The 13,928-nt window shown below is 40.5% G+C and overlaps 1 protein-coding gene across 2 annotated transcripts in view; it reads right to left on the reverse strand.

The window, feature by feature from the left end:
• Positions 1–833: 833 nt before the first annotated feature.
• The window catches only part of TMEM171 (transmembrane protein 171), a 46,671-nt gene continuing 33,576 nt past the window's right edge, over positions 834–13,928 (reverse strand). For both annotated transcript variants that reach the window (XM_069750573.1, XM_069750581.1), the window contains exon 4: positions 834–3,360. In XM_069750573.1, the coding sequence (XP_069606674.1) occupies positions 3,147–3,360 (214 nt within the window). In that variant the 3' untranslated portion in view covers positions 834–3,146. The remainder of the gene's footprint in view (positions 3,361–13,928) is intronic.

Here is a 13,928-nt window from a genome sequence, read left to right on the forward strand (position 1 = left end):
TGGTCCAAGGAAGCCAAAAAAAAAAAACATTGCAGCATCAATGATTTGCCTCTGAAAATTGGATGACATTTGCCCATTCATGGCTATGAGTCCATGAAAAAAAATTAAGACTTACATAATAGAGAAAATGGAGAAACTTTTTTCTCTCCATCGCTAAGACAATCAGATCCCACTCCAATCAAAAGCTGATCAGGGTGTAATTAGCATAATCGGACTGATTTTTCTCTGATGACAGAAAATTGTTGTCTGCACAAGCCAAAATATAGATGGAGGTATCAACACGGTTGTGGAAACTGTGAAAGTGAAGACTCCTGGAAAAATGGATACCGTGTTATGACAAGTTCAGGACATGACATGGAGGCACAACCCAATTGTATCTGTTTTTTCCGGGAAGTGTTCCTCTAGGACGTGGTCTGAGGATCTATTCACACACAGTATTTTAATCAGTATTTATATTTCAGAACCAGGAGGGTCTCCAAAACACTTTCAACTATAGTTTTTCGTTGTTCGTTCCACTCCTCGTTTTGGCATATAAACAGGGATACAAAACACTGACCAGATACTGATGAGTGTATGATCCCTGAAACTGTATTTCTCATAAATGTTTTATGTTATTTCTAGAATAGGCACTGTCCCTGAATAAAAACAAATTATACATACATCAGGGACCTCTTTACATGTAAGAAAACGATAAAAGCCCCATTTATTTATAGCAGCAACTTAAAGTGATCTGACGACCTCTAGATCTCCGAACAATTATTGTTTATGAGCGGCCTTCAAGGTTCATTTTCACAAGGTTTACACAGCAAACACTAGGCGGACATTAAAGATCAGAATGGAATTCTTATTTGTTTTATGCTCTATAAAACTTTATTATACAAACTTGTAAAGAGTGTGGAGCTTATTATAAGCCTTACCACAGTTTTTAGAGACATGGATTGGGAACGTTACCAGATGATATAAATATACCTAATTTATGCGTATCTGACTTTTCATTATTCAATATATAGTGAGGAAAAGAAGTATTTGACACACTGCCGATTTTGCAAATTTTCTCACCTATAAAAAATGGTTGTTGGCAGTACATGTTATGTAATCGGGGCTGTGCTGCAGACTATAGGCAAATTATATGGAGACCAAACAATATCGTGAAACTGTATGGGGATACAGTTCGCATCAGCCGTGTGAATGGACAGGCGCTGATCGACTTGCGATCATCATTGTTCATTGTGGCAACAAATATATAGCATTATACACTTTACACGATCAAATACAGCATTTTGTATACATTCATTAAGTCTGCTTTATTTTAATAGTTTTTTACATTATTTTACCATCTATTTGTTCAAGAAATAGCTGCACATTAATAAGAATATAGAATTGTTAAAATAAAATAAAAAAGGCACAAACATATTTCAAAAGGTGCTAAAGACACTTGATGTACTGACATAGCTGATAATGACGCTACATTGAGGAATCTAATATTATGAGCGGATCCTGCAGTGCTTTTCAGAGAACAGAGAAGACATTATTAAAGTTCTGAGTGAAACCAAAGCTTTTAATTAATTTACTTTCCACAAACGCAGCGTCCAGATACTGGACATAAAAATACACAGGAGACAAGGGGGGTTAATGTGGCCGCCTTCATCCAATTGCTCACATATGACACTGGACTTGAACAAGTTTATCTGATTGTTTGTAGAAACCAAAAGCGTATACATTGTGTTGGGGTCTATTCACACCAGGCAGTCTGATTGCTTCAATTCATCTTAATAAAGCAGTTAGGCAGGCAAGCACATGGAGACGAATATGCACAAATTCTGCAGTAAATCCACTATGCAGACATGCAATGTCGACTGGCTCAGGGCCTGAGCAGGCAGAGGATGACAACTTAATTCTCCTTCAGGATGAAGCAAGATGGGCTTTTAGACGATGTTCATGTTTTGTTTTTTTGTGTTTTTACACAGCATGTTTAGTGCTGAAAATACCAGCATAATAAGCAAGATTTCTGAAATCTAATGCACACGCTGTTCTTTTTTTTCTAATGAGTATTTTGAGCGCTGACGCATTTTTCCCAAGATGCAACATGTCAATTATTTTAGCGTTTTTGCAACGCTTTTCACCCAAATGAATGGGTTAAAAATGCAAGTGAAAAGTACAGATTAAAACATGCGTATTGTACACAGTGTCTTTCTTGACACAGCTTTGGTTTATCATGAACCTTCTTCAAAAGGAAAAAAAAACACCCATCCGCAGAAAGATGTGTTGTAATTTTTGCCCCTCATCAGTGCAGTGCAAGGCACTTTTTTCCTAGGCGAGTGGCTTTGATAGGGTCCCAGAGGTACTGTTTTTCCTTGTGGCGGCTGCCACATTGCGTATGTAGATTTTTTAGGCCAGGGAATACTCCGACGAATAAACCAGGCTCTCTAGTACCACCTAGCGAAGGTAGCTATTATATAGACTAAATTTCCAACTGTAAAATGATATTTGTCAAACCAGTATCTCTTCTGTACGGAAAAGGCATTCATCCATTAAATATTTTAAGTAATGTGGTAATGGTCGTTAAACGGTCATCCATATGGCAGTCTTTCCAATAGGTGGCACTAGAGAGGCCGATTTATTCCTCCTGGAGGAGAGCTGATATGAATGTATTTTCCCCAAAATTATTCCCTGGCCTTGAAGACTCCCTCAGCAAACTAGCAGCCTCCACATTCTAGACATACTTCAGTTATTCTATGATCATCAATGATTTGGCACTGGCGCCCAGACCCTATACTAGGCATAGCAAATTTATTTCATTTTTCCTAGCATATCTCTCTAATGCCTCATGAACCTGGAGACTCCATAATGGCACACAGCGTTCCCATTGAGCTTTTTGCACTCTGTGTGACACCATGTAATGCTTTATATAACACCATTTTACAGACTTCTCATTTAGAAGCAAATTTTCCTAATACTCTTCAAAAAGTTTCATGGATCGATAGGAGTTTTCCACTTCATGTAAAGCCAGACTAGCTGAAGCATATAGCCCATGATTTGCCACATTTCAGACTACTGAAGGCTATTAAACGGATGTGACCTCTACAATGGGGTCGTATACTGATGTTATTAACACATCGTGGTACTTATGTTTCTTCTGTTTTATCCTAGATGTCGTCTTGTGCTGGGTTGGATGAAGATTCTGTAGGGTCCGTCGGGGCAATGGGTGATGTGGAGGCTTCAGGTAAAGCAGAATCTTTCTCTTCATATTTTGGTGGAGGCTCAGAAGCAAAATACACATTGGAATAAGATTCATTGGAGTAACTTGGTAATGGAATTGTGTATACTGTACATTCTTGGCCTCCATCATTTGGATATGTCCTGCGGAAAGAAAAATTCAAGACTTTTAGCTCCTCTGCTAAACAAGAAAATGTATCAGTGTCAAATAAATGTATTTTAATCAACTAGGCATTAACGGGGTTGTCTCACACTATCTTCAAGAGCACAACATGCTCCCTCGCCTCTTGGTTTCCTGTTTGCCGAGGATGGTGCACCCCCTACAAATGACAGTTTGCACCTTGATTGTCCTAAACTATGCAGCATTGGAGCAATGCAGGACTTGGAAGTGCTACGGTCCTTATCTAGGAGACAAGCCACTTCTGATAGACTGAAGAGGTGGCCAATAACATAGGCAGCAAGCACTAAAGCATAGAGATAAAAAATATCTTTGTTCTTAAGAAAAAGGAGGATTTTTAATATATATACTGTATGTAAAACTTAAAATCTGTAGTAGCCCGCTCTATGCAAATCTACAGTTCTCGCCCGATTTGGGTGAAATTTGGCACACCCCCTCTCCACCCACAGGAGCAGAATACTGCACACGTTACATCTCGCTAGCATCCCCCCGTCATGAGATTGGGGCCCCTGAAGTTAGGCCCTATACATATAATGGAGAAATGTGAAGGTGAAAGTAAAAGTGCTGAGGGGAAATTAACAGTTGTGACTGACAGGGACAGATTATAGTGACGGCGAAAAGAGTCGCTGCTAAAGGGTCCGCACCACCACACACAAACACCATACAAACATCACACAGACAGCACACATATACCAACCCACAAGCACAACACCACACAAATGCCACAACACACCACACAAACACCAGACCACTCTAGACACACACAACACAAACACCACCCTACAAATACCACAACACCACCCCATAAATACCACATGCACACACACACACGCACGCACGCACACACGCATGCAAATACACTCAGATGGATGCACCCTGCGCACACGGACAAACATTACTGAGCAGCCATATCGGTCAGGTGAAAAATGCCTCATAGTAAGATTGTCATTATTGCTTACTATACAGGGAGCATTCATCACTGAAGCTGCTGAGGTAAAGTGAAAGCTGAGCTCTGATTGGTTGCTGTGGGCAGCTAGGCAAGTCTGTCTGTGAGGCGGTTTTCATTACAGAGATGTCAGCTCCTTCAGGTCATAGTAATACTGTGTGAGGGCTGCTCTGTATTTACTATTCATCCTATTACATCTCTTATCAGTGTCAGGTGAACACTAAAGGGTCATAAGGACTGTTTTTTTAAAATGTCGCCCAAAAAATGACCATCTATTGGGCAAGTTCATCCAAAAGCAAAGAAAGCAAAATTGTGTCAATTTAACATAGCGGAGCCGCGTGTATTCTACTAGTAAGGAATACATTGCAATTTTTCCAATTTTAAAATAGGAGACAACCCCTTTTAGTACAAGAAATGCATCAGGATACCCCTGCTGCTTCTTATTTTGGAACCAATATCATAGTTATCCTAATAACTATTATGCTGTTAAATGGCACATGGCTACCAATTTCTATGTTCTAGATTTTACTACAGCATTTATGTTCCCTAATCCTAAGCCACTGATGTGAGATGAAAAATGGAGACAAGGGACTGGGTGACACCATGTTCCAAAATATTATGCAAATTGGATTTAAGTGTCAAACATGTCATTTTTTGTTGTTCTAATAAACTCGTGGATGGTATTGGGTCTCACTGTTCTTTGGATTACTGAAATCAATCTCAAAGACCTATGACAATTGGTTTGCCAGGTGGGCTCAATTAAATGAAAACGACTTAAGGATGGAAGGATGTTCCACATTATTAACCAGGCCACAGGTTTTAAGCAATATAGGAAAGAAAACGCATCTCTCTGGTGCCAAAAAGCATCACATTGGACAGGCTATGAAAACATTAGATATTTCACAAAAACAAAAGTGATCATTGTACTTTGAAGAGATTTGTGGCTGATACAGAGTACAAACAGATTCATGCAGATAAAGGTATAATGAGAAAGGTTTCTGCCAGACAAATTCATCAAATTAAGACAGCAGCTTCTAAAATACCATTACAAAACAGCAAACAGGTATTTGAAGCTGTTGGTGCCTCTTGAGTCCTGCAAACTTCAAGGTGTAGGATCCTCTAGAGGCTTGAAGCTGTACATAAAACTACTATTCGGCCAACCCTAAACAGTGCCCACAAGCAGAAACAGTTGTAGTGCTCCCAGACATACATGAAGACTTTTTAATTTTAAAACAGTCTTGTTTAATGATGAGTGGTGTGCAACCCTTGATGGTCCAGATGGATGGAGTAGTGGATGTTTGGTGAATGGCCACTATGTCCCATCAAGGCTGCGACATCAGAAAGAAGGTGTTATAGTCATGTTTTGGGCTTATCCTGTATAGAGTGGGAAAAAAGGATTTAGTCAGCCACCAATTGTGTAAGTTCTCCCACTTAAAAACATGAGAGTGGCCTGTATTTAACATCATAGGTAGACCACAACTATGAGAGTCAAAATTGAGAAAATAAATCCAGAAAATCACCTTGTCTGATTTGGCAAGATTTATTTTGAAAATTATGGTGGAAAATAAGTATTTGGTCATTAACAAATGTTCATCTCAATATTTTGTTATATATCCTTTGTTGGCAATGACAGAGGTCAAAAGTTTTCTGTAAGTCTTTACAAGGTTGGCACACACTGTTGGTGGTATGTTGGCCCATTCCTCCATGCAGATCTCCTCTAGAGCAGTGATGTTTTGGGTCTTTTGCTGGGCAACACGAACTTTCAACTCCCTCCATAGGTTTTCTATGGGGTTGAGATCTGTAGACTGGCTAGGCCACTCCAGGACCTTCATATGCTTCTTACGAAGCCACTCCTTCATTGCCCTGGCAGTGTGCTTGGGATCATTATCATGCTGAAAGACCCATCCATGTTTCATCTTCAATGCCCTTGCTGTTGGAAGGAGGTTTGCACTCAAAATCTCACGATACATGACCCCATTCATTCTTTCATGTACACGGATCAGTTGTCCTGGTCCATTTGCACAGAAGCAGTCCCAAGACATGATGTTGCCACCCCCATGCTTTACAGTAGGTAAGGTGTTCTTTGGATGCAACTCAGCATTTTGTCTCCTCCAAACACGACAAGTTTTGTTTCTACCAAACAGTTCTACTTTGGTTTCCTCAGATGATATGACATTCTCCCAATACTCTTATTGATAATCCAAATGCTCTCTAGCAAAGTTCAGACGGGCCCGGACATGTACTGGCTTAAGCACGGGGACATGTCTGGCACTGCAGGATATGAGTCTCTGGCAGCATAGTGTGTTACAGATGGTAGCCTTTGTTACGGTGGTCCCAGCTCTATGCAGGTCATTCACTAGGTCCCCCATGTGGTTCTGGGATTTTTGGTCACTGTTCTTGTGATCAATTTAACACCACGGGGTGAGATATTGCGTGGGGCCCCAGATCGAGGAAGATTATCAGTGGTCTTATATGTCTTCCAATTTCTTATTATTGCTCCCACAGTTGATTTCATCACACCAAGCTGCTTGCCTATTGGAGATTCAGGCTTCCCAGCCTGGTGCAGGGCCACAGTTTTGTTTTTGGTGTCCTTTGACAGCTCTTTGGTATTCACCATTGCGGAGGTTAGAGTTTGGGGTGTTTGGGGTGTTCTCCTGTTGAAAAACAAATGATGGTCCAACTAAACGTAAACCGGATGGAATAGCATCAATTTTGAATAAATCCCAAACAGTGTCACCAGCAATGCACCCCCACACGATCACACCTCCTTCTCCATGCTTCACGGTGGGAACCAGGGATGTAGAGTCCATCCGTTCACCTTTTCTGCATCGCACAAAGACACGGTGGTTGGAACCAAAGATCTCAAATTTGGACTCCTCAGACCAAAGCACAGATTTCCACTGGTCTAATGTCCATTCCTTGTGTTCTTTAGCCCAAACAAGTCTCATCTGATTGTTGCCTGTCCTTAGCAGTGGTTTCCTAGCAGCTATTTTACCATGAAGGCCTGCTGCACAAAGTCTCCTCTTAACAGTTGTTGTAGAGATGTGTCTGCTGCTAGAACTCTGTGTGGCATTGACCTGGTCTCTAATCTGAGCTGCTGTTAACCTGCGATTTCTGAGGCTGGTGACTCGGATAAACTTATCCTCAGAAGCTGAGGTGACTCTTGGTCTTCCTTTCCTGGGACGGTCCTCATGTGAGCCAGTTTCTTTGTAGCGCTTGTTGGTTTTTGCCACTGCACTTGGGGACACCTTCAAAGTTTTCCCAATTTTTCTGACTGACCTTCATTTCTTAAAGTAATGATGGCCACTCGTTTTTCTTTACTTAGCTGCTTTTTTCTTGCCATAATACAAATTCTAACAGTCTATTCAGTAGGACTATCAGCTATGTATCCACCAGACTTCTGCACAACACAACTCAACTGATGGTCCCAACCCCATTTATAAGGCAAGAAATCCCACTAGTTAACCTGACAGGGCACACCTGTTAAGTGAAAACCATTTCCGGTGACTACCTCTTGAAGCTCATCAAGAGAATGCCAAGAGTGTGCAAAGCAGTCATCAAAGCAAAAGTTGGCTACTTTGAAGAACCTAGAATATAAGACATAATTTCAGATGTTTCACACTTTTTTGTTAAGTATATAATTCCACATGTGTTAATTCATAGTTTTGATGCCTTCAGTGTGAATGTTCAATTTTCATAGTCATGAAAATACATGAAAATACAGAAAAATCTTTAAATGAGAAGGTGTGTCCAAACTTTTGGTCTGTACTGTATCTAAGAGTGGTGGACTGTACTGTCACTTTCCTACCCCAAAAGAAAACAATCGTGTTATGTGAATTATGTTATGCGTATATATACAGTGGGGAAAGTAAGTATTTGATACACTGCCGATTTTGCAAGTTTTCCCACCTACAAAGAATGGAGAGGTCTGTAATTTTTATCGTAGGTACACTTCACCTGTGAGAGACAGAATCTAAAAATAAAAAACAGAAAATCACATGGTATGATTTTTACATAATTAAATTGCATTTTGTTGCATGAAATAAGTATGTGATCATCTACCAACCAACAGGAATTCTGGCTCTCACAGACTTGTTAGTTTTTCTTTAAAAAGCCTTCCTACTTTGCATTCATTACCTGTGTTAATTGCACTTTTTTTAACTCGTTTCCTGTATAAAAGACACTGGTCCACACACTCATTCAAACTCCAACCTCTCCACCATGAGCAAGACCAAAGAGCTGTCTATGGACACCAGGGAGAAAATTGTAGGCCTGCACAAGGCTGGGATGTGCCACAGGACAATAGGCAAGCAACTTGGCGAGAAAGCATCAACTGTTGGCATAATACTTAGAAAATGTTAGAAACGCATCCTCGGTGTGTGGCTCCATGCAAGATTTTGCCTTGTGGGGTAAGAAAGATTCTGAGAAAGGTCAGGAATTAACCCAGAACTACATGGCAGGACTTGGTCAATGAGTGTGCTGTGTGTTTTTCTGGATTTTTTTAAAGAATCTGTCTCACACAGTTGAAGAGTACCTACGATAAAAATTACAGACCTCTCCATTCTTTGTAGGTAAGAAAACTTGCAAAATTGGCAGTGTATCAAATACCTATTTTCTCCACTGTATGTTGCCACTATTAAATAAGATCTGTCAATAGATTGCACAATATAAATTTCGTACATGATTAAATAGATCGTATACCTGATGAAACTGGCATATTTACTCAGAAAATCCATCTATAAAATAATATAGCTCACGATTCCATGTGTATTTAAACTTTGCCTATATGGGCTGACTGACAGCTGCAGCTTGTACTAAGCAGAGTGAGATCTCAGCATTTTGGAGCTTGGTCTAACCACAGGTCTGAAATGAGAGCTCTCTCATGCTGCAGAGGCAGATTTGCCTCTGCTAATTGGGAGAACTGCAGGGGTCTGAAGCTGGCAGGATCCATCAAACCAGCCAGTTCTAGAGTGACGTGAGCAGGCTGAAAAGGATAGAGCCCGATTGTGTTGCACACTCCTTGCCTAGATCAGGGGTCCCCAACTCCAGTCCTCAAGGCCCACCAACAGGTCATGTTTTCAGGATTTCCTTTGCACTGCACAGGTGATGCAATTATTACCTGGGCAAGACTAAGGAAATCCTGAAAACATGACATGTTGGTGGGCCTTGAGGACTGGAGTTGGGGACCCCTGGCCTAGATAACTGGTCACTCTGAACCTGCAGGGAGGCTGGTAACCCTGGACACAAACGATAAATTGCAAAGTTGTTTGTAAAATGAAACACTTTGCAATTTTACAATTTTTAAGCTTGAGACAACCTTTTTAATTGATAAGCTGCAATATAATTGATTGATAGCTGCAATATAAATAATTTAGAGATAATCATGTTAGCAAGGACCCGTCACCAGGTCGAAAGTGGTCAGATTTTCCTCCTATGTTATTCCTGCTGCTCCCCTTAATATTACGTTTTATTAAATTAATTTTATTTAATACTATGGCCCATCACATGTGAAGATATTCCGTGAAACACAATTTTTGCTAACTCATGTTCCCGATCGAGGACACATGTAAACACATCACTTTGTTTGGTTAATGTATTTAAATGTAATGTATAATGTTTGTGAAGGCGATCTTCCCAGCCACATCCGGTAGAGACAGACATAGTCAAAGTTCGGGACTAGCCCATTGTGGCAGGGGCAAGCCCCACTGCAAAGGGTCTGCTCGTCTTAGATGGGCAGATAGGGAAGTGCAGTAATCAAGGTCAAAATCAAGTTGCAGTGGGCAAGCATCCATCGTTCAGGATAGTAGAAAGCCTTTTTGGAATCACTTGTGGACATTCCTGCAATATCCGGAGCTAAAGGCTCGGTAGAGGTACTATGAATACGCCGCAAAAATTGACAAAATGCAGATGGTAATCTGCAGAAACTCTGCAAGGAAAAAATATGCAATTTGTGCATGAGACTTAAGGGATCTTATTCACTTTGCTTGTACTGTAAAACCTTGCACATTTTCCGTGTGCACATAGCCTTACAGTTAATTGGGGAGAAACACAGACTGAATAATTTACATTATTGGGAGTCAGAAATTATAGTTAATGGGGGGCACAGTGCTGCTCACAATTTTATTTTTTTAATGGTGGGATACATATACCATGGGGGAGACACATATATGTATACAATGTATGTGACCTTGTTATTTTCAGAACTGTGATGATCATCGTGACAAGATGAGTCGTGGTTGGGAGATGTTGACAAGAGGGTCTGACCAGATGGAGAAGAAACAGCATAAAACTGCTCTAATTAGATGAAATGTCAGCAGTAAGTTCCTGGATGTAAATATTATTCTGTATCTCTTCTGTGCAATAATGTTATCTGTAAAATCCCTAAGGCCACATTCTTGCACTCATGTGATAAGTCCGTGTGATTCCAGATTTTTTTTTTTATTAGACAGCACATGGACTCGTAAAGTTATATAGGTCTATTCACACATCCGTGAAAATCACAGATCTGAGAATGACATGCGTGAGGGTCAGAGAATGTCCTGTTCTGATTTCGTTCTTGAGGATCAGGATAGGACATGCTCAAAGGGTCAGGGAAAAGCTTGCAGCACACCGACACTGCACACAGATACAGAAATGTAGCCTTATTATGTATAGCACAGTCCCTTAGTATATAGTGTACTCACTTATTATGCAGTGCACAGTTCCTTAATATATAGTATACTCTCTTATTATGTATAACATCATCCCTTAGTATATAGTGTACTCACTTATGTATAGCACAGTCCCTTAGTATATAGTGTACTCATTTATTGTGTATAGCGGCATCCTTAGTTACATTTTCCTCTTTTATTATGTATAACACTGTCCCTTATTATGTACCATACTCTCTAGTTCTATATGGTCCCATCCATTATTATATAGCTTCCTCTGCTGTTATGTACAGTACTGTCTCTTACAAAGTGTATTTTTGTTACTTTTGTTATTCACAGCGCCCTCTTTTATTATATAGTCCTCTCTTGTTAGATATAAAATGACTGCTGATGGAGCAGCCGGTGACCAGGCGACCTTTCCTTCAGCTCCTCCATTAAAAAAGAAGCTTTACTATGCTCCCATCAGCCATCATTGCATTATACAGGGTGTGCCATTTATATAAATACGCCTAAATAAAATGGGAATGAATGGTTGCTGATATCAACTTCCTGTTTGTAGCACATTAGTATATGGGAGGGGTAAAACTTTTCAAGATGGGTGGCGGCCATTTTGGATCCAACTTTATTTTTTCCAAAGGGAAGAGGGTCATGTGACACATCAAATTTATTGAGAATTTCACAAGAAAAACAATGGTGTGCTTGGTTTTAACATAACCTTATTCTTTCATTAGTGATTTAAAAGTTTATGACCACTTATAAAATCAGTTCAAAGTGCTGCCCACTGTGTCGGATTGTCAATGCAACCCTCTTCTCCCACTCTTGACACACTGATAGCAACACTGCAAAAGAAATGCTAGCACAGGCTTCCAGTATCCATTGTTTCTGATGTTGGGGTCATCTGAAGGCAATTGTCTATGCTGTGAAAATACGAGATGTGCAGCATCTGAAACAAAGGATACTGGAAACCTGTGCTAGCATTTCTTCTGCGGTGTTGCTATCAGTGAGTCAAGAGTGAGACAAGAGGGTTGCATTGACAATCCAACACAATGGGCAGCACTTTTAACACATTTTAGAAGTGGTGATAAACTTGTAAATAACTCATGAAAGAATAAAGTTACGTTAAAACCAAGCACACCATTGTTTTTCTTGTGAAATTCTCAATAAGTTTGATGTTTCACATGACCCTCTTCCAATTGGAAAAAATAAAGTTGGATCCAAAATGGCTGACTTCAAAATGGCCACCATGGTCACCACCGATTTTGAAAAATTTTCCCCCTCCCATATACTAATGTGCCACAAACAGGAAGTTGATATCACCAACCATTCCCATTTTATTTAGGTGTATCCATATAAATGGCCCACCCTGTATATATAACAAGAGAGGTCGGTATGTAATAAAAAACAGGACTCTATAAATAATCCGATATGTAAGGGACGGTGCTGTACATAGCAAGAGAGGGCACTGTGTAATAATGGACTGCAATATACATAATAAAGGAGTCTTTGCTTTGTAAGAGATATGTAAGATATATACATGTATGTGTGTGTGTGTGGCAATATATATATATATATATATATATATATATATATATATATATATATATTGAAAAAATAGGAACAGCATCTAATACTACCTCAATGGTGTGCAAAGCTCTCCCAACCAGCAGTCCAAATGGCCTCCAGTAATAGTATCAGAAAAAGAAAAGCAGCACAAATAATAATGAAAAAAGTGGACTTTATTGCCTGAGCAGGCGTGGCAACGTTTCGGATATGAGAATCCTTTTTCAAGCCAAATGTCAGTGTCCGCCCCTGGTGATTAATGTAGCAGTAGGAAGCATGTCATATATATATACAGCTCTGGAAAAAATTAAGAGACCACTGCAAAGTGTTCAGTTTGTTTGATTTTTCTATTTATAGGTATATTTTTGAGTAAAATGTAAATTTTTCATCTACTATATAATTGTCTAAGGGTCACTTCCGTCTGTCTGTCTGTCCATCCGTCACGGTTATTCGTTTGCTGATTGGTCTCGGCAGCTGCCTGTCATGGCTGCCGCGACCAATCAGCGACGGCCACAGTCCGATTAGTCCCTCCCCTACTCCCCTGCACTCACTGCCCGGCGCCCGCTCTATAATCCCCTCCACTCACCGCTCACACAGGGTTAATGGCAGCGGTAACGGCCCGCGGTGTAACGCACTCCGTTACCGCTGCTATTAACCCTGTGTGTCCCCAACTATTTACTATTGATGCTGCCTATGCAGCATCAATAGTAAAAATATGTCATGTTAAAAATAATAATAATTAAAAAAATAGGGATTTTTGTGTACTCACCGTAAAATCCTTTTCTCCGAGCCATTCATTGGGGGACACAGACCGTGGGGTGTATGCTGCTGCCAATAGGAGGCTGACACTAAGTGATACAAAAAAAGTTAGCTCCTCCCCTGCAGTATACACCCTCCTGCTGGCTCTCAGCTAACCAGTTCGGTGCAAAAGCAGTAGGAGATCAATAACAATATATGAGCGTATAGCATGTCATATTATATATGAGAGTATAGCATGTCAGATTATAAAAAACAATCATAAGCTAATAACAGGGTGGGAGCTGTGTCCCCCAATGAATGGCTCGGAGAAAAGAATTTTACGGTGAGTACACAAAAATCCCTATTACTCCTTCGCCTCATTGGGGGACACAGACCGTGGGACGTCCCAAAGCAGTCCCTGGGTGGGGACAACAACAGATCAGGCCCTGTGTAACCGCTACTTACAAGTGCGCCACCGCGGCCTCCAGAGTCCGCCTGCCCAGACTCACATCTGTGGAAGTGTGGGAATTATAGTGCTTCAAGAATGCATGCGGACTGGACGAATCCGCAAGCTTGCAGGCGTGCCTTGCTGACGCCTGGTGCCTAGAACCCTTGATAGACAGGGAGATAGGCTGACATC

Source organism: Ranitomeya imitator, chromosome 1, assembly GCF_032444005.1.
Source record: "Ranitomeya imitator isolate aRanImi1 chromosome 1, aRanImi1.pri, whole genome shotgun sequence".
NCBI classification, from domain to species: Eukaryota; Metazoa; Chordata; class Amphibia; order Anura; family Dendrobatidae; genus Ranitomeya; species Ranitomeya imitator.